The sequence below is a fragment of the Oryctolagus cuniculus genome, chromosome 6, assembly GCF_051225735.1.
Source record: "Oryctolagus cuniculus isolate XC-2025 breed Fujian yellow rabbit chromosome 6, ASM5122573v1, whole genome shotgun sequence".
NCBI lineage: Eukaryota > Metazoa > Chordata > Mammalia > Lagomorpha > Leporidae > Oryctolagus > Oryctolagus cuniculus.
The window spans coordinates 128,147,349-128,170,496 of NC_142872.1; the positions used below are offsets into that span (position 1 = coordinate 128,147,349).

The 23,148-nt window shown below is 41.4% G+C and overlaps 1 protein-coding gene across 14 annotated transcripts in view; it reads right to left on the bottom strand.

The window, feature by feature from the left end:
• The window catches only part of UBR5 (ubiquitin protein ligase E3 component n-recognin 5), a 158,638-nt gene that overhangs the window by 3,334 nt on the left and 132,156 nt on the right, over positions 1-23,148 (bottom strand). For 10 of the 14 annotated variants that reach the window (XM_070075377.2, XM_070075376.2, XM_089336424.1 and 7 more), the window contains 13 exons: positions 22,250-22,370; positions 22,061-22,165; positions 19,703-19,946; positions 17,344-17,455; positions 15,707-15,851; positions 14,627-14,757; positions 13,330-13,390; positions 10,713-10,888; positions 10,427-10,511; positions 7,976-8,131; positions 7,529-7,642; positions 5,433-5,577; positions 3,380-3,465 (listed from right to left, as the gene is read on the bottom strand). In XM_070075377.2, the coding sequence (XP_069931478.1) occupies positions 3,380-3,465; positions 5,433-5,577; positions 7,529-7,642; positions 7,976-8,131; positions 10,427-10,511; positions 10,713-10,888; positions 13,330-13,390; positions 14,627-14,757; positions 15,707-15,851; positions 17,344-17,455; positions 19,703-19,946; positions 22,061-22,165; positions 22,250-22,370 (1,681 nt within the window). Of the gene's footprint in view, positions 1-3,379; positions 3,466-5,432; positions 5,578-7,528; positions 7,643-7,975; positions 8,132-10,426; positions 10,512-10,712; positions 10,889-13,329; positions 13,391-14,626; positions 14,758-15,706; positions 15,852-17,343; positions 17,456-19,702; positions 19,947-22,060; positions 22,166-22,249; positions 22,371-23,148 lie in introns of those variants that run through there. The other 4 variants (XM_051844680.3, XM_089336422.1, XM_051844678.3 and 1 more) reach the window with 2 other exon arrangements.

Below are 23,148 nucleotides of genomic sequence, written 5' to 3' on the forward strand. Positions count from 1 at the left end.
CCTGGACTGAGCTCCCACTTCTAGTTTTGGCCTGGCCCAGTCCCGACAGGCATTTCGGGAAAAACCAGTGGATGGGAGCTCTTTGTCTTTTTCTGTCCCTCAAATTAAAAACAAAATAAACAAAAAAAAATACTAAAATAATGTTACCTTTTATTTTACTTTCTTACTTAAATATAATAATCTAGGATACATATCTTGTAACATTTGTTTCTCTGAATACATGCCATTCCTCACTGATCCACTCCTCCACACATACACGCCCATTCTTTTGTTATAGTAAGATACTATCTCTTAAGGAAAAGCTGTTCTGAATATAATAATTTGTAGTACACAACTAGATGATGGGGTACATTCAGTTTTCCAAAATGACTACGAAACCTAATTTATTTGTTGTATCCTGACACATGTTTATATGGAAAACCTCATCTAAAATACAATAGAAAAAGTATTTCTCCTCAAGTATCAGGGTCTACAAAATCTTCAAAGCACTATAAAAGAGCTGGAAGGCACTCCGGTGACAAAGCCAGACTAATTCATTCTATTTTACAGGAGAAACAAGCTTAGTGCCATGTTTCTCCAAAGATGAGTATGCTTAACCTGGGTAGAGGCTTACACTGCGGACTCCAAGACTTTATGATTAGAGACTGGAGGGCCTGTCAGCATTATTAGTGAACTATGTTCCCCAGCGGAGAAACAAAACACGTAATTCTTATCCAACAACCATGGACACCTATAATTCTCAGGACTGGGAGAACTATTTGGGAAACCCTACCATAGTCTAAGGTGCTCAGACGCATCAGGATAAAACCAAGAATATGCAAAGTACAGCCTCCCAAAGAGGGAAGTACAGTGGGAGGAGCTGCCTCAAGACACATCTGAAGTCCTAATAATAGATTTTTGATAGGAGTTTAATGAGTGATTCTCACAAATTAAAGCTGCTGATAGGGTATTTTAAAAGAGATTTTTTTCCCCTTAAGAGTGAATGGTTAGCAAATTTTTCTTCCAGCAGAAGGCAGAAACTACAGTGAGATTTAACTTAGCCAACCAAACCGAGGATGTACTGACTCTTTAAAACAAGACTACAGATAGCCAATCATTTCTACTTTTGTCTTTGGTTGGTCTTACATACTGTTCATGGGCGATGTCCTAGGAAAACAAGGTGCCCTCAATCTAAGTATTGACCACTTGTAGTAAAACCCCAAATAAGCTCATCAAGCGATCCTGAAACCAATTGGCACTGTTAGGGAATTTAGGAGCCACAAGATTAAGAAAAGCAAATGGTGACTAATTATATCAGACCTACGTGGAGAACAACCTAACTCAAATTACCAGGACAGCTAAGCCAAGAATAAAATTAGATAGCAGCCAGAACTGCTCACAACTTACCTCCACAGTACAGAAATACTGGCTGGCTGTTGGAATCATCTAAAGATTCAGGAACGCAAAAAGCTAGAATTCTCTAAACCCCTCTCTTCCATAATAAGCTTCTGCTTGAACTGAAGGTAAATGGTAACCTGCAAGCTTTGTACTGACCTACACAAATAGTTATTTCCCTTCTTTTAAATAAGATGGAAAATCTATCTAGAAATTGGATTTTTATACATTCTACAAGTGGTCTGGTTTTGATGACTAAAAACTTAGGCTGATTAGATAGAGGAAATGCCCCAGGGAGCCATGAAGGACAGGAGTTGTAAGGATTTTCAATGTCCCTGAAATTTCTTTTTTTTTTATTTTTTATTTTTGACAGGCAGAGTGGACAGTGAGAGAGAGACCGAGAGAGAAAGGTCTTCCTTTGCCGTTGGTTCACCCTCCAATGGCCGCCGCTGCAGCCGGCGCACCGCGCTGATCCGATGGCAGGAGCCAGGATCCAGGTGCTTTTCCTGGTCTCCCATGGGGTGCAGGGCCCAAGCACCTGGGCCATCCTCCACTGCACTCCCTGGCCATAGCAGAGAGCTGGCCTGGAAGAGGGGCAACCGGGACAGAATCCGGCGCCCCAACCGGGACTAGAACCCGGTGTGCCGGCGCCACAAGGTGGAGGATTAGCCTATTGAGCCACGGCGCCGGCTTGTCCCTGAAATTTCTACAGAGTCTGGAGCAACCTGACTTTCAAGATTATTAAGAAAGGTTGATTTGGACTTCACAGACTTTTCACTAAGATCAAAGTTTATGTTCTCGGGGCCCAGCTCAAGTCCTGGCTGCTATACTTCTGATCCAGCTCCCTGCTAATGCACCTGAAAAACCAGCAGTAGTCCTTGGGCCCCTGAACCCATGTGGGAGACCCGGATGGAGCTCCCAGCTCCTGGCTTTGGCGTGGCTTGTCCCAGCCCCAGAAGCTGCAGCCACCTGGGGAGTGAACCAGCAGATGGAAGAGCCCCCACCCCCTGCCTTTCAAAACACAATAATTAAACTTTTTCTAGTATACATATAAAAATCAAGACATACTCAGAGAAATGTTGCAAAGGCTTACTACTAGTCAAAATAATTGACTACCCAGTAGGTCCTGTTTATTCAAGGTTTTACCATCCACAGTTTGTTACCCACCATCAAGCACAGTATAAAATTATTAAATGGAAAATAGCACTCTTCTGAGTAGCATGGTAAAAATGTCATACTTTCTGATTCCATCACACCCAAGATGGGTGTGCTCCTTAGTCTAGGGTCTCTACAACGTTTATGCTACTCACCTGTGGTCACTTAGTGGTCAACGTAACACCAAGTAAACTGCTCATTATCACAGTGAATGTATTCAAGGGGCGTTTACTTCACTGAATAATGGCTACAAAGCACCAGAGTGACGATGCTGCTAATCCACATATGTCAAAGAGACCCATAAAGCGCTTCCTTTAAGTAAAAAAGTCAATGTTCCTGACTCAAAGGGGAAAAAAAAATCATATCCTGAGGTGGTTTAGAGCTACATTAACAACCAATCTTGTATCATTAAAATTGTAAAGCAAAAACAAACCTATGCTACCTTTACTGCCATACCCCAAACTGCCACAGTTATGGTTCACTAAGTGCTCAGTTAAGAGGGAAAAGGTATTAAATGAGAGGATTCAGTACTATTGGTTGTTTCAGGCAACCAGTGGGGATCATGGAACACACCCTCACGGCCACGAAGAGACTAGGTAAGCTGGTGGCATCACGCGGAACCAAGGACAGTTAATATATAAACAGCTAACACGCACTTCACGACTTGGAAACTCTAGTAATGCTTTGGGTGATCTGCTACATAGAAAAACAAACACCTCCTTTTATTTTGGACTTTCTACAGTTTCTCCACCCGGAACTATAACAATTACAAACTCAAATGGCTGTCATACACAGTATTTTAAAATTCTGTATTTTCTTCTACAACTTTTATGGAATTTTTTTAACTTACAAGATCTTGTCGTTCTGTCATGCTCATCTTCTCTACTATCGACCAGAACCAACGCTTGAATTGCAAGAGCTTCTCAGCATTTTCTCCTAAAAATGAAGAATATAAATTCAATATACAATATTAGTTGTTGTATCTTTAGAATACTGTTGGGGAAGGCATTGTGGTACAATGGGTTAAGCCATTGCCTGCAATACTGGCGTCCTATATGGGAGCTGGTATGAGTACTGGCTGCTCTACTTCCTATCCAGCTCCCTGCTAAAACACCTGAAAAATGGCCCAAGTCCTTGAGCCCCTGCTCCTGGATGGAATTCCAGGCTCCTAGCTTTGGCGTGGCCCAGCCCCAGCCACTGCAGCCATTTGAGGAGTCAACCGGGAGATGGAGGATATCTTCCTCTTTGTGTCTTCCTCTCTGTAACTCTACCTTTCAAACAAATAAATAAAATTTTAAAAAAAGTACTGCTAAACTTGTACCAAAAATAGATATTAAAATGTTACTTAAGGCCGGCGCCATGGCTCAATAGGCTAATCCTCCGCCTGTGGCATTGGCACACCGGGTTCTAGTCCTGGTTGGGGCGCGGGATTCTGTCCCGGTTGCCCCTCTTCCAGGCCAGCTCTCTGCTGTGGTCCGGGAGGGCAGTGGAGGATGGCCCAAGTGCTTGGGCCCTGCACCCCATGGGAGACCAGGAGAACCGCCTGGCTCCTGGCTTCGGATCGGCGCGGTGCGCCGGCCACAGCACACTGGCCGCGGCGGCCATTGGAGGGTGAACCAATGGCAAAGGAAGACCTTTCTCTCTGTCTCTCTCTCTCACTGTCCACTCTGCCTGTCAAAAAAAAAAAAAAAAAGTTACTTAAGTATGGGGGGGGTCTAATGTCTAATTTGTAACATAGGAAATCATGACTTTGCATAATATAAAAACCTCTATTAGTTAATCCTGTCTCAAACTGAGCCAAACACAAAAAATGAGATGCTGGCCTCAAAAATGACAATCACCTGACTTTGATCCTATCTGTAAATCAGGATTCTTCTCATGACCTTAGGCCACTGTTTCTCAAATTTTAGTTATAAACCACATGGAATCTTTGAAAACCCTGACTCTCGTTCATTCCCGGAGGCTGGCTAGGGAGCAAAGCCAGAGGTTCTGCGTTTCTAAAAGACTGGGGTGAGGTCTATGCTGCTGAGTTGAGGATCATACCTGGCAAGGCCTCACGTGGCCTTTTTAGTTATTTTATTTTCCATCCTAGGTTTCTGGTTTGTAAAAGTGATAAGCTCTTAGCAAACAGATAACTGAAAACTACAAAAAAAAAAAAGTACTACAAACATTGTTATACTACAACCCATGTATTGCTAAGCATGAAGGAAAAATTTAAAAATTACCCAATTTCAACTTACTACAATTTGGGTAAAGTTGCTTGCAAAATAGGAAAAATAAAAAGTTGGTACTTTTATGTACGTAGTGATCATTGATTCTAAGTGTAACCCTTTCACAGTGAATGTGGAGCTACTGATGTCTCACTGTATAGTCGTTTCTAAAAAGTCTACTTCTTGTCTCAAGGGTTTTCAAAAGAAAGAACTGCAACAAATCAAAGACTGGGACATTATTATCCTAGGAGGATTATCTCTACCTCTCTTCATTCCTCCTAAATTTGCCATGTCCTTTTGTGCTGTCATGTCTCTATACATGAGATTATGATTCAACTCTACAAAACAAACATCATACAATCATACTCTTTGATCAGGGAGTTTAACAGACATGAATCAGGAAGGACCAGTAGCAGAACTGTCACACTGATTAATTTTCCTTAACCCGTATACATAAAATCTTCATACATACTTGTTCACTGCAAAATTTCTACTTGCACAAAACTAAACTAGATATTCTTTAAGACCTAGAATTAAGCAATAAAATAAAAATTAAGAATAGTCTAATACCAGACCATCAGAATACTGCTTCAGTTCAATCATCCTTTAAAAAATATACAGCATTTCCCAAGCCTTATGGACAGAGACCAGAAACTCTTATTTCTTAAGTAAACATTAAAACACATTTCCTACCTGATTCATCATTGAAAGAGGTGAAACTGATGAGCATCTGCACGTTAACTTCGCCACAGCCATTCACCAAAAGCCTAAAATCTTCCGCCGTTAAATCTTCTAATGAATTTTTTGGAAGCACATCTAGCAGACCCTTCCTCATTGCCTGAAGAATTTCAAAAATCGTCCTTATGTTACAAACGGTACTTTATTTTCCATGAAGCACATATTCATATTGTTAAAGCTTGGTATCTAATATTAACAGTCTTTTTAAAAATGTTCTGTATTTTGAATTTCTTAACAGAGTCCAAAGAAAGAAAGGGACGGAGTGGGGGTGGGGGTACAACGACACACGTGGATGAACTACAAGGCATAGTACATGTATTGCAAGTTGAAAAATGACATAGTTGCACATAATAGGTTAGTAGTTAACTGAAAAAAATTATGTTAATAATCAAGCTAGCCACTGAATAAGAATAGCTACCATTTGTCCAAAATGTGTTTTTGTACCAGCATCCTAGGAACCTGACAGCAAATCTCATATTTAAGTTCAAACTCTACAAGCTTCCTGAGCTTTTAACAGGAATTGTTCCAACTACCTGACACACATTAATTCACTGAACTTTATCCTTACTTTGCAAAGAAGGGAGCCAAGGCACAAAGAGTTCAATTTACTAACATCCTCCAGCTAGGGGCTGCTGGAGCCGTGGTCTCAATTCTGACAGTACGGCTCCGCAGCCTGTGTAGTTATTCCAGCACAGGTATCAGAAACACTTCACACCATCAATCCTAAATTTACATCAGTGTTTTATCCTGGCTGGAGAAAGAATAGTTGGCCTGATGTTGCATTTAAGAACCACTTAATTGCAAGGCTGGCCTTTACCTGATGACTAAGAACTTGGTTTTGGCAATATACCTGTTTTGAATGCCTGGAGCAATTAACTATGTTGTGTGAGAGTACCCAGATTATTTATGCAATGTGATTTAAAAATGTGCTTTCCTCTGGGAGTCTGATATTTTAGTAATTATGGCTGGCTGTGCAGGCAGCAAATGCCTATCATTCTAGCTTCCAATTAAAAAACCTGGACCCTGACTTTTTTTTTTTTTTTTTTTTTTGACAGGCAGAGTGGATAGTGAGAGAGAGAGACAGAGAGAAAGGTCTTCCTTTGCCGTTGGTTCACCCTCCAATGGCCGCCACGGCTGGCGCGCTGCGGCCGGCGCACCACGCTGATCCGATGGCAGGAGCCAGGAACTTATCCTGGTCTCCCATGGGGTGCAGGGCCCAAGCACTTGGGCCATCCTCCACTGCACTCCCTGGCCACAGCAGAGAGCTGGCCTGGAAGAGGGGCAACCAGGACAGAATCCGGCGCCCCGACCGGGACTAGAACCCGGTGTGCCGGCGCCGCTAGGTGGAGGATTAGCCTATTGAGCCGTGGCGCCGGCCTGGACCCTGACTCTTAAGTGGGCTTCCCTTAGCACAAACACTGTACATGTACACATGCTGCTGTATTTTCTTCTTGAAGAAAGCAGCGTGTTCTTTGATACCTCATGTCCTGCAAACCAGTACCTGAGCTCCTCCAGACTCTGCCTAATGTATTTTTCCACCTGCTGATCTGCTCTGAGTCCTGAGTACTTCCAGCAAGTCCCACGAGGCATGAGTGGCAGCAGGAACCTGAGGCACTATTCATTTTGACCCCATAAGCACCCTTTCCAAACTTTTGTTCACCAAAGCTGCTTTCTCATGAAGTTAGGGTCATGAAAGTTAGGTCCCATGAAATGCATGGGACAAAGTGTTCAAACTTTGGAATATTTACACAGAGTTTACTGGCTGAACATCCCTAATCAAAAAATCTAAAATCCAAAATGCTCCAAGAGCCAAAACTTTGAGCAGATCATGTTGACCCTCAAATAGTTTTGGATTCCGGAGTCTCCAATTAGGGATGCTCCACTTACAGTTTTATTCCAAAGAAAATGAGGGCTTGGTTTGGATTCTCAGATTTTGGTATAATTTACATGGTAAACAAAGGTAAGTAAATTAATTTGGTTTCAGAATTTTGGCCCTTATAGAAAAACTGAATACAACGAGCATCAGCCTCCCGAGATCAGGGACCACTTACGTGCAACGGCTGCTCTGCAACCACCAGCATCCTGTGCTCTGCGTACTTGCGCACATACTCGTACACATTCTGGGGAGTGACTGGCACGTTCACACCATTGGGAATGAGTTCCACCTGTGGACACGCAGCAGAGCCACTGACAGGCAGTTTTGTCAAAGCAACACTAAACTAACAGCTCATAAAGCTCTTCCCTAACATTTTTAAATCTACAGACCATGCAATGCAAACATTTTAGGCTGAAATAAAATGTCCTCCCTTCTGCCTCTCAATCTGTCTCACTAATTCTTAATTCATCTCTCTCTCTGTTCATTTCCAAGTGTTTCATTTTTCTATATACATATGCATCTGTCTTGCTTGGTCTCTTGGTCCTTATCCAATCCTTCTATATGAGAAAAGCACAACAATTTCTTTTACTACACAATTGGGAAAAAACTGCATTTGCCTTACCTGTCCACCACCCTCTTCTTTACACAAGTCAATTGCAAATGCCAAATCCATTGCTGAGAAAACAGCATCAGCATCTGAGCTCTGAGAAGCAAGGATCAGCTGCCGTAAACTCTCATACATTACAGGATCAAAAAAAGCAAAATCATGCCAATTGACCTAAGAAAATAATCATATAAAACTCAATTATGAAAGAAAGATCTTCATTCCAATCATTAGTCAAGTAAACTATAAGACAAAAAGTTATCTAATTAGAAAACACACAAAGTATTATCTCCTAATAAAAATATACCTGCTATAAAGAAAAAACACAATAAATTTTTGGCTCTGACAATAACATTCAATTTTGAAAGCATAAAAAGTGTTAATATTTTGAAAATATTTGAGGAGAATTGCATACAGTTTATTTATGGAGCACAGACTATATGGAGCTGCTTCTAGTTCTCTGAACTAGAAACACCTCCAGTTTACTCTTGACAGTGACTGTGAAATGTGACTATGAAGTCCAAATGATAAACCAGCTGCTCCAAGGAAATCAGGAAGTTGCTCAAGGTCACATCCCTGGGTTAAATGTAAGCTGTATTTGATTCCATAAGCTAGTCACTAAACCTTGTTAAAGACCCAACACATCAATATTTTTATGTCGCCAAGCTCTGAGTTTCATTCATCTTTTACACAAGACCAGTATGATTGGAACACATGAAGACAATTCAAAATGGTCAGAGTTAAAAAAGAAAAGATATGTATATATGATAATATGATAAGCTTGTATTAAGAGAAAATAATATTCAGCAATGGGTTTAATTAAAGACCTCTGTCTCTCTCTCGCTCTCTGCCTCTCCTTCTCTCTGTGTAACTCTTTCAAAGTAAATAAATAAATCTAAGAAAAGAAAATTAATAGGTCACAGCTTTAACAATGCTAATTTATATCAGATGTGCAATGTACATTTCTGAAAAATAATGTATAATGCCTATCTCACTTTATGTCAATATAAAATATTTTCAGAACGTTTGTTTTAAATCAAAAGCTCCATGGGGCCAACACTGTGGCATAGCAGGTAAAGCCGTCACCTGTAGTTCCAGCATCCCATATGGGCACCGGTTCAAGTCCCCACTACTCCAGTTCCAATCCAGCTCTCTGCTATAGCCTAGGAAAGATGAAGAAGATGGTCCAAGTCCTTGGACCCCTGCACCCACATGGGAAGACCTGGAGGAAGCTCCTGGCTCCTGATTGGCTCAGTTCTGGCTGTTGCAGCCAATTGAGGAGTGAACCAGCAGATAGAACACCTCTTTCTGTCTCTCCTTCTCTAATTCTTTCAAATAAATAATTTTTTTTAAAAAAGCTCCATAATTACCATAACACATTACTTTTAAAGCAAATGCCTCCCTAATAATAAAGAAAGGTATATTTAGTGCATTCTTTTGCCCCTCTGTGTACATTTTACCTAGACAGATTTTAATTAATTATTTGAAAGGTACAGTGACAGAGACTGTCCATCCACTGGTTCACTGCCCAAATGCCCACAATAAACAGAGTTATTAGCCCAGGCCAAAACCAGGAGCCAGGAACTCCATCTGGGTCTCCTACAGGATAGCAGGAACCCAACTACTTGGGCCATAATCCACTGCCTCCCAGGTGTTTAAGTAGGAAGCTGGATCTAAAGCACGGAGTAGCCAGGACTAAAACCAGACAATTCAATATGCCCCATTTGACATATATTTTTGAGGTTAGAATGCCTTTTTTTTTGGGGGGGGGGGGGAGGATAGGCAGAGTTAGACAGTGAGAGTGAGAGAGAGAGAGAGAGATACAGAGAGAAAGGTCTTCCTGTTGTTCACCCCCCAAATGGCTGCTACGGCTGGCATGGCATGCTGCGCCGAACCGAAGCCAAGAGCCAGGTGCTTCCTCCTGGTCTCCCATGCAGGTGCAGGGCCAAGCACTTGGGCCATCCTCCACTGCACTCCCAGATCACAGTAGAGAATTGGACTGGAAGAGAAGCAACCGGGACAGAATCCGGCACCCGGACTGGGACTAGAACCCGGGGTACTGATGCCACAGGCAGAGGATTAGCCTAGTGAGCCGTGGCGCCAGCCATGGAATGCTCTCTTCAATATAATTTTAATTCTATCCCACTAGCATTTGCTATAACTGATAGTAGTGGAAAAAATTTATTGAGCACTTACTCCTTGCCAGACCCTGTGCTGCTTGCTTTACCACTTATGGGGGAAATATGCCTGCAGTATCAAGAAGATTTGTCTGCAAGAGGAGCCAGAACTATTAGACACCTAAACACTCTGCTATGCCATTTCCCCATATGTGGAGACTTCTCCATGTCAGCAGATGTTTGAAAATTATTTATAATAGCTGTAATGCTTTAAAAGTTAATAGGAACTCAATGTCATAAACAGGATATTGGCATTTGGTTTCAGTTTTGTGAGATCAACAAAATCACTTACTTTTCTACCAAGCAACACTTTAATGACATGTCTATTCAGTGTGATAGGACACAGCTCATTCTGCAACAGACATAATCCAAGAATCCTAAAAACAAGGAAATAAGACTTAAATCCCAAAATAATTCTAGAATACGCATAACCCCACATACATAAATACACATATAATAAATAAACTCTCCACACCCTCATTTGTAACCAGCATAAAGAATTTTTTAAACATATACTATAGAAAATTCCACACACTACAATTTTTTAAAATTGAAATATCAGATTAGAATTAGTTTACCTCCCAATGTTTCTGAAGCAATTCAGCCTTGCTTCTGTGTTTTTGCCAGGTCTTGGAGTATAAAATCCTCTTTTTCCAGGTTGGTAAAACAAAGGTGCATTGTCATCACCATCATCTGTGTCATCTAAGTCCATATCTACCACACTTCGACTAGAGCCATGACGCTTTCGGTTTTCCTAAAAACAGTAGCAGAGATTAAGCTCTAAGATGTATTTAAGAGGAACTGGTGCTGTGGCATAGCAAGTAAAGCCGCTGCCTGCAGTGCCGGCATCCCATATAGACCCAGCTGCTCTACTTCTGATCCAGCTCTCTGCTATGGCCTAGAAAGCAGCAGAAGATGGTCCAAGTCCTTGGGCCCCTGCACCCACGTGGGAGACCTGGAGGAAGCTCCTGGCTCCTAGCTTCGTGATCGGCACAGCTCTGGCCTTTATAGCCATCTGGGGAGTGAACCAGCAGATGGAAGACCTCTCTCTCTCTCTCTCTGCCTCTCTGTAATATCTGCCCTTCAAAAATAATAAATAAATAGATCCTTGAAAGGAAAAAAAGATTAACTTGAGAAAATGAAGCTTATGAATTGATTCTCTGAAACCACTCAGACTGAATGCAGGTAAGCTGAGAAATTCATATTTAAACAAACATACATGTGTAACACTAATGGTAAACTTTTTTAAAAAAGATTTATTTATTTGTTTGAAAGGCAGAGTTACAAAGAGGCAGAAATAGAGAGACAGAGACACAGAGAGATCTTCCTGATGGTTCTCTCTCTAGATGGCCGCAATGACCAAAGCTGAGCTGATCCAAAAGCAGGAGCCTGGAGCTTCCTACAGGTCTCCCATGCGAGTACAGGGGCCCAAGGACTTGGACCATCTTCTGCTGCTTTCCCAGGCCATAGCAGAGAGCTGGATCAGAATTGGAGCATCTGGGACTTGAACCAGTGCCCATATGGGATGCTGGCTCTGCAGGCGGTGGCTTTACCCACAACAGCACAGCGCCAGCCGCTAAAGGTAAACTTTAAAAAAAAAAATTTATTTGAAAGAGTTTCAGGGAGCCAGGTGAAGGGAGGAAGAAGGAGCAAGGAGAAGGAGATCTTCCACCCCCCAATTCACTTCCCAAGTGGCTACAATGGCTAGGGCTGGGCCAGGCCACCAAAGTCAGGAGCATGGAACTCTCCCACATGGGTGGCAGGGGTCCAAGCACTTGGGCTGTCTTCTGCTGCTTTTGCCAGGTATATTAGCAGGAAGATGGATCAGAAGCGGAGCAGCCAGGGCTCAAACAGGATGCCAGCACCACAGGCAGCAGCTTAACCTACTGTGCCACGTCAACTCCTAAAGGTACAACTTTTAACTCACCCATTGAACTATTATACACAAGCCTGTTCATGGCTAAGTCTTAAGATCTCTGATATTTAAATAAATCAGGTTAGTTTCTATCACCTTATCGTATGAAAGATATTTTCACTGGTTCTAGAATTCTGGACAGCTAATTCTTTCAAGCATATTAATGAGGTTCCGTAGTCCTCTGGCCTATGATTTTGGACATATTTTTCCATTTATTAGTGTTTACTTTTATCTTATAGAGCGTGAGATCAATTTTTTCTATAATTCCAACAGGTGGATCACCTCACAGTTACCATCTATTAGTTCTTTTTCCAGAATAATCGGTCAGTCGTTCCTGGTTCTTTATTTATTTACTAGATAATTTTGGAGTGAATATTAAGTTGTGAAACTCTGGATCTTTACAAAATGGTATGCTGCATGTTGATTTGGGGTGGGGGTGGGAAACTTTAGTAGGCAATCAATCTGGTTAGGTTTTAACTGGGAATCTCCCCGTCTCAGAGCAACGGTTTCAATGCTAATTACGCCTTGAAAGCTTCTATCAAGCTCTTTGTATCAAGCTATCAAGCTTTTACCTATGTGCCACACGGGATGTTCTGAGGCTGCAGTTTTTGCTCTCTCCTTAGCTGAGGCTGAGTAACAAGAATGAGCTTTACCCTCCTGCCTAGAAAGACACCAGACAGGTTATTTTCCTCTCCAATCTGTGTGCTGCTGTGCACTTTTCAGAATTCTCAGGCAGTTCCTACACGTGTTATGTCCACAGTGTTAACTGCAATCAGTGATAAAGACAAAATTTTAAGGATTTTTCCCATTCTTCACAGGCCTACCTTGTCTTCACCTGTGTTTTATTTATAAAGACAGAGCTTCTTCCTAAATCCTGCTCTCCTCCCTCTTACTTGAATTTTGACAGGCAGAGTGGATAGTGAGAGAGAGAGACAGAGAGAAAGGTCTTCCTTTGCTGTTGGTTCACCCTCCAATGGCCGCTGCGGCCGGTGCACCGCGCTGATCCGAAGCCAGGAATGAGGTGCTTTTCCTGGTCTCCGATGGGGTGCAGGGCCCAAGCACTTGGGCCATCCTCCATTGCACTCCCTGGCCACAGCAGAGAGCTGGCCTGGAAGAGGGGCAACCGGGACAGAATCTGGCGCCCCGACTGGGACTAGAACCCGGTGTGCCAGCACCGCCAGGTGGAGGATTAGCCTTGTGAGCCACGGCGCCAGCCTGAATTTCTTCATAATTTAAATTCTGAGTGGTCAGTGATAGCATATGTACAAAACATCCCTTACCTGTGCCTTTTCTGAGGAGTCTAACAATCCAAGATCCAGGATGCTATCAGCTCCATTTTCCCTAAACACACACACAAACACAAAAACCAGCATTTTCACATAATTGAAACTTATGGAGTCTAGTATGTAAATGTTAATTTACAAGTTTGAGAAGCAATGATTTGAATAGCCCTGTCTTGACTGTCAAGGAACAATTATTTTTTTCCTTAATGAAGAATAGGACTGGGAATGGGAGAAAGAGGAGAAGGTGGGGTGGGAGTCGGAGTGGGAGGGCAGGTATGGCATGAAGAATCACTATATTCTTCAAGTTGTACTTATGAAGTTTGTATTCATTAAATTAAAGATTTCTTTGGGAAAAATGCTAATTTAAATTGCTAAGAATTTATAAAATACTTTTCAGTTGTGAAGTTGATATATACTAGTGCTTACTAGTCTTAATGCAATTCCAGGAGCAGAAAGTCAGTCATATAAATGTTTTTAAAAAGACCTCTAGATGCTGCTACATGTTTGATCCAAGGTAACAGTCTAAAGGCTTTGTGACTTAAAGTAAAGCATCTGAAAATGCAGTTCTCATAGGGGTGCTTTAAGCTCGGAGTGAGCATTGTAGAAAAATGAAAGGCGGCTCAGGAAGCAATCACAAGAGTAATCAAATTCTTCAGTGTATTTAACAATTCTACAATACTAAGAAATTTACTGTTCAATCCAAAAAGCCCAGTGAAAAGAGTCAATACTGTTTTTTAGCTGCTCTCAATGGGGAAAAAAAAAAAAAAAAAAAAAAAAAAAAAAAAAAAAAATCTTTTTTTTTTTGGACAGGCAGAGTTAGACAGGGAGAGAGAGAAAGACAGAGAGAAAGGTCTTCCTTCCGTTGGTTCACCCCCCTAAATGGACGCTACGGCCGGCGCGCTACACTGATCCAAAGCCAGGAGCCAGGTGCTTCTTCCTGGTCTCCAATGAGGGTGCAGGGCCCAAGGACCTGGGCTATCCTCCACTGCAATCCTGGGCCACAGCAGAGAGTTGGACTGTAAGAGGAGCAACCGGGACAAAATCCAGCGCCCCAACCGGGACTAGAACCCGGGGTGCTGGTGCTGTAGGCGGAGGATTAGCCTAGTGAGCCACGACGCCGGCCCAAATTTTACATTTCTAATACATGGAAAAACTGCCTCAGCTGTCTCTTGCATAGATTTTAAGAATCACACTTTGAAAACACTGAAAGCCTTGCACTTGAGGGTGTAACTGAAGACATGGTGAGAAGTGCGTAATGGAACTGAGCTGGAATGCCTCCCACTGCACACGTTACCGTCCATGTGCAATAATGAGCTCCATGGCCTCATCCACTCGTGCTCTCAGAGAATCTTCACTTGCTAGAAGCAGAAGCAGCTGAGCTGGGGATAATTCCAACAGCATGCCAGTGATTTTACTTGCAAAGGCCTGTCAAAGACGAACAACTGTTACTGCCCACTCTCTGGAACCACTGTCTAAATCTACAGTATTTTACTCAAAAGAGAAGGAGGAGAAGAAATAAAGAAACTTGGATAACAGCCTCTGGGTCTCGGCGGCCATTTACGAAGCTGGAGGCTCGATGACAGAGCGCTCTGGATGTGCGCAGGGCGTAGTCTCATTTGTGCTAGTTACAATACCGGCAGGACAAGCCTATGGAAGGTTTTTCTTATCCATGAGTAAACAGAGACACACTCAATTTCCACACTTTTTTTTCTTTATCAGAAAGCCATAAATATCCCTTTCATTTAGGGTGGACAACAAAGAGAGGAGCAGGGAGGGAAGATGTGAGGAAAAGAGAGAAAGATGCCTATATTCAGGGCTAAGGACTTAGTCAAAGACATACAACTGGTTTACCCTGTCTCTTTGGCTATAAAATATGTACACGTAGTTAAGGGCAGTTAAAGTCAAAAAACGCAACTAGTTTGTTTCATATTATATGGAAGACACTTCTGGAAGAATGTTCAAAATAAATATCTTCCTGCAATATTTTTCAGAAAACTACTGTGTATTCCAGTTACAGCCTGCTAACACACAAATTCTGCTTCAAAGAGAAACAACAGTATATGTAAGTAAGAATACAAATAAATAAAATGTATAGATAACACTTTAGCATGCAGGAACTTGCTAGAATGGGGACAATGGAGGGTAGGTAGGGGATACATTCAAGCCTTATATAGTTTCTCTCCAAACACCCCTTCATTCCCTTCTAAGCTTCCTTTCTGCTACACAGCTTAACACAGACCTCAACCATGTGGCTGATCAGTGGCTCACAATACAAACAAGCAAAGCCAAAACAACAACAAAACACACACATTTGAATTCAAAAGCAAGGAAGTACCCTAGCCAGTTAAGAGGTAGCCATGTGCATGGTACATACTGGTTGCATCGCTTGTACCCGGGGATACAGCCTCTCTCCAAGCGCTTGCCGATGGGCTGGCAGAGGATCAGGATCGTCACTGGGATTCCCTTCAGAGGCTGGTCTGAAGGGCCGAGTGTCGATGGAGAGCTGTCTTCTGAAGTCTCTGTAAGAAGAAGACAGCTGCTATGAGTTCACGTCCTGTGACCGCAAAGGGACACTGTCAGTACAACTAATAACACAGCTGGAAAACCAGTTTGCTCCAGTTATGGCACCAAGGTGGCAGAACGTCTGAATAGATGATCATTAGAAAATGAAGACTATGTAGATTTTGTCACTTGAAAAATCTATGAATTTATAAAGTAGTCCTTAAACAATAATTTGATTCTAAGGGAGCAGGACTTCAAAGTACCAGAAATCAAGGTAATTCCTAGAAATCTTAGGCAAAATACAACCCATCCCCAAAAAAGAAAAATCAAAATATTTAAATAATAAAATTTGTCATAACCAAGATGTTTAAAACAAACTTAGGACTGATGCAAAAGAAAGATAGAACATAGCAGACTCACAGATTGAAAATTGCTTTAAGTAGCACTCTGACTTCAGAATCAGCCCTTAAGGCCTTTTGGTCTGGCTGAAAAGCCCATGAGAACACTTCAGGCATGGAAACCCAAGACACTGTGGCAAAAAATATCCTACATGAAGGACACCGGTGGGTGAGACCCCAGTGGAAAAAAATGACCATCAAAGAAGGGGTTACTTTTCTTTGAAGGGAGGAGAGAACTTCCATTGTGCTTATGGCCTTGTCAAAATATTGATGGAGTTTGTGGATTCCGAAAAAAAAAAAAAAGGGGGGGGGGGCCTTTCACAGCCTAGGCAGCTCATGTCAAGAGCCTCGGGGGATCACTGATGTCATACCTAAGAGTGTTAATTGTTAAATTAACAACAGAAGTCACTGTGCACTAACTTCCCATGCAGGACCTCTGTCCTCAAAAAGCTGTATTATAATTATTTCTAAGGGCTCCCAAAAGATGTATCGTTCTTGGGTGCTTCTTTAAAGTCAATTAAGTTTCTTTAAAAAAAAAAAAAAAGTGAAATTAACTTTAAGGTACAATGACTTTGAACAGCCCTTGTCTAGACTATTGAGGAATGGCATTTTTGGTTTTTTTTTGTACAAATTGTTGAACTCTTAGTATAGAGCTGGTCTTCTGTGTATAAAGTTAATTGAAAATGAATCCTAATGGAGAATGGGACTGGGAATGGGAGAGGGAGGAGGAGGTGGTTGGGAGGGCAGGTATGGTGGGAAGAATCACTATATTTAAAGTTGTACTTAAGAAATGCATAAAGTTTGTATTCTTTAAATAAAAGATTTCTTTGGTGGGGGGGATGGTAGAAATGCAATAAAAACTAAGCAATTATAACTTGAGAGGAACAAACAAATAGTATCATTTCAATTGCCTCTAGGTTTTTAAAGCAGAACTTTTATTAGTAATAGTAGGTTAAACTATTCTTAGTTACTATACAACTGTCCAAATATTAAAACTTTCATTTAAAAGAAAAAGTCTATAATTGAGACATTCATTTACAGGCCTCCACTTTGTCGAAAGAGCTGGTACTCAAACGAAAAGTAAAATGAAATAAAACAAAAATTACCATACCTATCCCGGTCTCTCCGAGAACCTGCTCGCAAGCCACTACTCCTCCTCATTTCCCTTTCTCTTTCCCTTTCTCGATCTCTCTCTCCTCTGTTCCTTAATCTCTGCATTAAACCTAGAAGAAAAAATGAAACACACACCATGGAGATGAATACAAATACAACTACAGTGCAGAGACCGTTACTAGGCAAGTAACAGATGGTCACTCAGCATTTGTTAAAGATACCTTTCCTTTTGTCATGTCAAAGTGGTGAAATGATTCATAGCAACTAGAACTGTGCAAGTTTTTTTTGTAAGTAATGACATTTCTTCCATGATTAGAGTCATTTAAACATCTTTTAATTGTTGGTTTGGGGTACTAAAGCATTACTGGCTACCAGAACATCGGCTATTATTATTTTTACATTGTTAAGCCTAAGCCAAGACTATGGTACCCTAAAATAGCACAAAAATATTTCTGAAATAGTATGACTTTCCAGGTTTCCATATTTACATCTGTCAATTTCTTATTATCCTAAGACCACAGAAAGTCAAATGGTGTAATTGATGATGCAGGCTAGAGAGCCCTCCACCATATTTTCACCCTCAACTTTTCAAAAGCTCATTCACACTCGATGGTGGTTCACACTTGTAGAACCCCAACGACACACAGATGCAGCCTTGGCAAAATGCAGGATGCTCTCAGTGGCTCTGTAAGCTTCCTCTCCATTAGTTAACGATATTCATCCACCTGCCGTGTGGACACACTTCTGTCCCTACTTGACACAAATCACCAGCCATTTTCTCCAAAGTTTGTGGTTTTTTTTTTTTTTTTTTTTTAAGATGTTATTTATTTATTTGGGAGGTAGAGTTGCAGACAGAGAAAGGGAGAGATAGAAAGGTATTCCATCCGATGGTGCAACAGCTGGAGCGGAGCGAAGAGTGGATCTGAAGCCAGGAGCTTCTTCCAGGTCTCACACCTGGGTGCAGGGGCCCAAGCACCTGGGACATCCTCCACTGTCCTCCCAGGCCATAGCAGAGACTGGATTAGAAGAGGAGCAGCTGGGACCTGAACTGGCAGCCCATATGGGATTTGTGTGCTGCAGCAGAGGCTTAGTCTACTATGCCACAGTGCTGGCCCTCCCATGGTTTTTGTAATCGTCAGACACTTAAATTTCCTATTCACAATCTTAAAACTCAGGAAGAGCTCTAATCCCAAAGTGCTGGTTCTCAATGAGATAATGCACTTGCCGAACAGCACAGTAGGTGGCCAGCGCCACGGCTCACTAGGCTAATCCTCTGCCTTGCGGCGCCGGCACACCGGGTTCTAGTCCTGGTCAGGGCGCCGGATTCTGTCCCGGTTGCCCCTCTTCCAGGCCAGCTCTCTGCTGTGGCCAGGGAGTGCAGTGGAGGATGGCCCATGTGCTTGGGCCCTGCACCCCATGGGAGACCAGGAGAAGTACCTGGCTCCTGCCATCGGATCAGCGCGGTGTGCCGGCTGCAGCACGCCGGCCACAGCGGCCATTGGAGGGTGAACCAATGGCAAAGGAAGACCTTTCACTCTGTCTCTCTCTCTCTCTGTCCACTCTGCCTGTCCAAAAAAAAAAAAAAAAAAAAGAAAAGCACAGTGGGTAAAGTTGCTGCCTGTGAGGCCAGGCTGCCACCCTGTCAGCATCCCATTTAGCGCCTCTTTGTGTCCCAGCAGCTACTCTTCTGACCCAGCTCCCTGCTAATGGCCTGGGAAAAACAATGGAAGATGGCCGCTGCCACCCATGTGGGAGATCCAGAAGAAGCTCCTGGCTCTTGGCTTTGGTCTGGTCTAGCACTGGCTGTCGTAGTCATCTGGGGAGTGAATCAGCAAATGGAAGACCTCTCTCTCTCTCTCTGTAACTCTTTCAAAATAGATAAATAAATCTTTTTTAAAAAAGAAAAGGAGGAGGGGGAAAGTCTCACTAAGTTACACAGTGAACTTAGTGATGTACTCAATTTAGATTTGGTTGTAGGCTCCTTATCTCACAACTTCGTAAATCACTCTGAATATACTGCAGAAAACATTTTCTTTTGAAATAGCTCAATCAGTTAAACACAGGAGTAGAACAGATACTGGAATTCTATATCACTACATATCTATATAAACTCCCATCCCTCAAACAGGTATGACTGGGATGAGAAAACCACGTAACTCTAAACAAAAGCAGTGTGGCAGTAAAACAGCAATTATTATACCACCCATCATAGTTGGAACGATTAAATCAGTAACCTACAATAAAGGTGGATGAAGATGTACAGGTTATATTAAAATTTCCCCATCATAAATACATAACCATGATTGCATTGATCTGATTAAGAAGGGTAATTTTTATGTTTTGTGTAGAGTACTTACTTGTATGAGTACCTTTGTTGGCATTCTGGATACAATCTAAATTTGGCAATTTTTCACTTGACAAAAACGCTTGTGCAATGGCTGTGTAAAAGCTTCGTGCTACACCACTGCCCTCTCCTGGCTCATCCTTAAATGTTACTTTTACCCTGTGTACAGCCATTGGCGTGGTAGCACATCTGCGACCAAAGTGATTGTTAAGCTGCCTCATAGTTTGCTGAATGAGAAGATCTCGATCTCGGTCAACCTATTAAAACACACCAAAAAGCAGTGAACTCAATGTCAAAAGTCACTCTGAGTTATTCTGTATAAAATCTGAGCTCATTTTAGCTTTTATTTGATAAGTAACTTCTCAGAGGTTTATATGTTCTACAATAAACATCCTTTAAAAGCAAACAAAAGTTCTTGCACTAAATCAGAATTATGGAATTTATTAAAACTCTTTAACACTTTCTTTCAAAGGTATACTGGAAGACAGTAATTTGTTCTGTTTGGGGTACATCAGAGTAAGATCCAAATGCATCAAAGATGTAAAAATAAAAATAATAATAATAAAAAAAAAAACAACACCACCAACAGCAACAAAAAACACAACAACAGCAAATGCCAGAAGATGGTTATGAATTCCTTACGGACACACAGACCACCACAGGCATGGTGGTTGGGGATAACAAACTGGGAAAATATTTGCACTTTCTGTAACAAAGACATGTGGACACTTCAATCACAAAATAAGTAAGCTAATTTTGGTGTAAAAAAATTCAAATCACGTATACCAGGCATCTCCAAAATGTTTATGGAAAATGCATATTGGAAAATAACTATTCTTGGATTTCAAGTTTTTTGCACCATGGTAATTTATCTTTTAATCCCATTTTCCATAAACTTTTTGGAACACCCTCACATGTATTCATCAATGTGTCTATCACCTGAAGGCCCAAAAACATCTCCGAAAACCTGAAGAAAGAACAACTTAACAGAAGACGACAAGATATAAAGAGTTCATAGAAAAATAATAAAGTATCAGCTAATTAACATCTGGCAAAATGACACGTGCCCTTTGATCCGACAATTCCACATCTAGGTATCCATCTCAAAGCATATCAGCAAAAAGAAAAGCACATAGAAGGCTATTCACATCTGTAATAGTGAGTGGAAAGAAAGGCACAACATGTAGTGTAAGCAACAGCTCTGAAAGGAAGGCAGACTCTTTTTTACACAGCGTTATGGTTTTATCTGGCATACACTGTTAACTGGGAAAAACAGATGGAATAAAACGTATGCTATGTTTACGGGGCATGGACAGAGACAGATAATATGCACTTTGTATTTTTTTAAAGAGGGAGACAGAAATAAACTTTTAAGAACTGAAATGGGCCTCAGAATATGCCTTCTCTTGAAGAAATAAAATTGCAGATATTTTAAGTTAATTATGGAAGGAAAAAAACTGTAAGAGAAATCGATCTCTGAAAACTGAAAGAAAAATGAAATAAATTGTCAAGAATGTTTAGAACGGTAGCAAAACACACAAGGAATCTTTTCAAGTGACTTTAAATCAGGGTAATTTGACTGCATCTCTAACTTGATGTGATCAAAAGGACAAGAAAAAAAGTCACAAATTCATCTTAAGCTACTTTCAATGGCCACTTTTGTTGGTGGGAGTACTGATGTTGCAATTCTAAAACTCTGTGTGTATGCTGTGGAATATAGTAAATAACTGCATCAACGTGCTGAGAAGAAAGGAGCTAAAAGTCTAAGATCTGGAGCACTCGGCACAGCAGTTAAGGCATCACTGAAGACACCCAATCCTATTTCGGAATGCCTGGATTCAAGTCCACCCCCTACCCCCGTTTCCTGCTGAAGTGCAACCTGGGAGGCAGCAGGTGAGGGGCTCAAGGACTTAAGTCTCTGCCACCCATATTAGAATACCAGGAGGTCCAGTTCCTGGATCCAGATCTGGCCTGGACTTGCCCTGGCTGTTGCTAACATTTGGGGAGTGAACCAGCAGACTAGAGATCTCTCTGCCACTCAAATTAATTAAAAATAGAAAGATTGCAGATCTAAAAGGCAAAAGCAACAAACAAAAGAACTTTGTGGTCCTAAATCTTGAAATGAAATTATCAAAATATTTAAATCCAAGCATTCACAATTAAAAAAAGGCAAAAACAAAAAACTCATTTGTCATCTTTAGAGGATGCTAAGGTACTAACAGAGAAAGTCACTATTCTAAATTTGGTGATTTTTTTTTCTTTAAAATTTTAATGGTAAAAACGTATCCCTAAGCAAGATCTATTATTATTCCGCATGTTTTAAAAGTCATATAAATGGCATATTATAGGCATAAGAAGAAAATCTAAATACCTTTACCTCTAGTGATAAATCTCTTGACTGCTGGTTTCTCAGTTTTTCCATTTCTCTACGGAATTTTGATTCTTTTACCTCAAAACCACCCAATTCGGTTAGGATCTTTAAAAAAATGCATGAGAGAATTATTCTCTGAAATATGTTCTTAGCAGGCAGAATAGAATTTACAACACACGAAATACATACTGAGCCAGGTTCTGCTCCGACGTCTTCCATGAACACCCTTCCGAAGAGTTCTAAAGACAGGCGCCACCGTCCTAGCAGCATATCGTGGGAAATAACCATGCCCATGAAGCTGCACTGGGGCCTGGGAGAAGTTCGAGGGAGAGGAGAAATAACTGAGCCAGTTCCCAAAATTATCTGGTGGCGGCTTAATGATACTTATTGACTTGCTCTTTCAGTATCTAAGGTGCTAAGTATTCCAAGCCACATTCTCTCTAATGGAGAGCTCTTCCATAGCTTATTTACTTTTGATTTTTACTCCCTTATTCCTTCCGTCCTTCACATCTGGCTATGTCTCTAGGCTGTCTCCTGTTTTTATTCTTCATTATACCTTCCCTTTGTAAAGCCCAACGTTCATTTCTACGTAGGTAATTCTCCTTTGGTTCAAACTTTCTCAAGGAACCAGAATCTCTGTTTGTTAAATATATGCATACAGACGACGTTCAATTCAAATGCAAAATGAATAAACCTCAGTATGGCTTCAACACTGACACTGCCTTCTGAATGTTTTCCACTACTGCAACCTACTCTTACTGCCTGGACTTAAACTAACTGTAATTTTTCACTCCCTGTTCCTCCAGAGTTTCTTCATCTTTGAAAGACTCCCTTTCCATCATGAAAGCCAACCTTCTACACTCTAGCCACTTTTACCTCGCTAGTTGGTACTAGTAAGACCTCTCTACCACCTTGAAGTCTTCTCTCCAATACTACCACGGCTCAAGCCATAATACCCTTAGGATGCCTGGGCCACCCTAGTCTACAATTTCCTCTTGCTTTAAATGACTGTTAGAAAATGTACACATAGTACTACACATAATACTAGAGTATTGTGTATGTAGTATAATACTATAGTACTATACTAT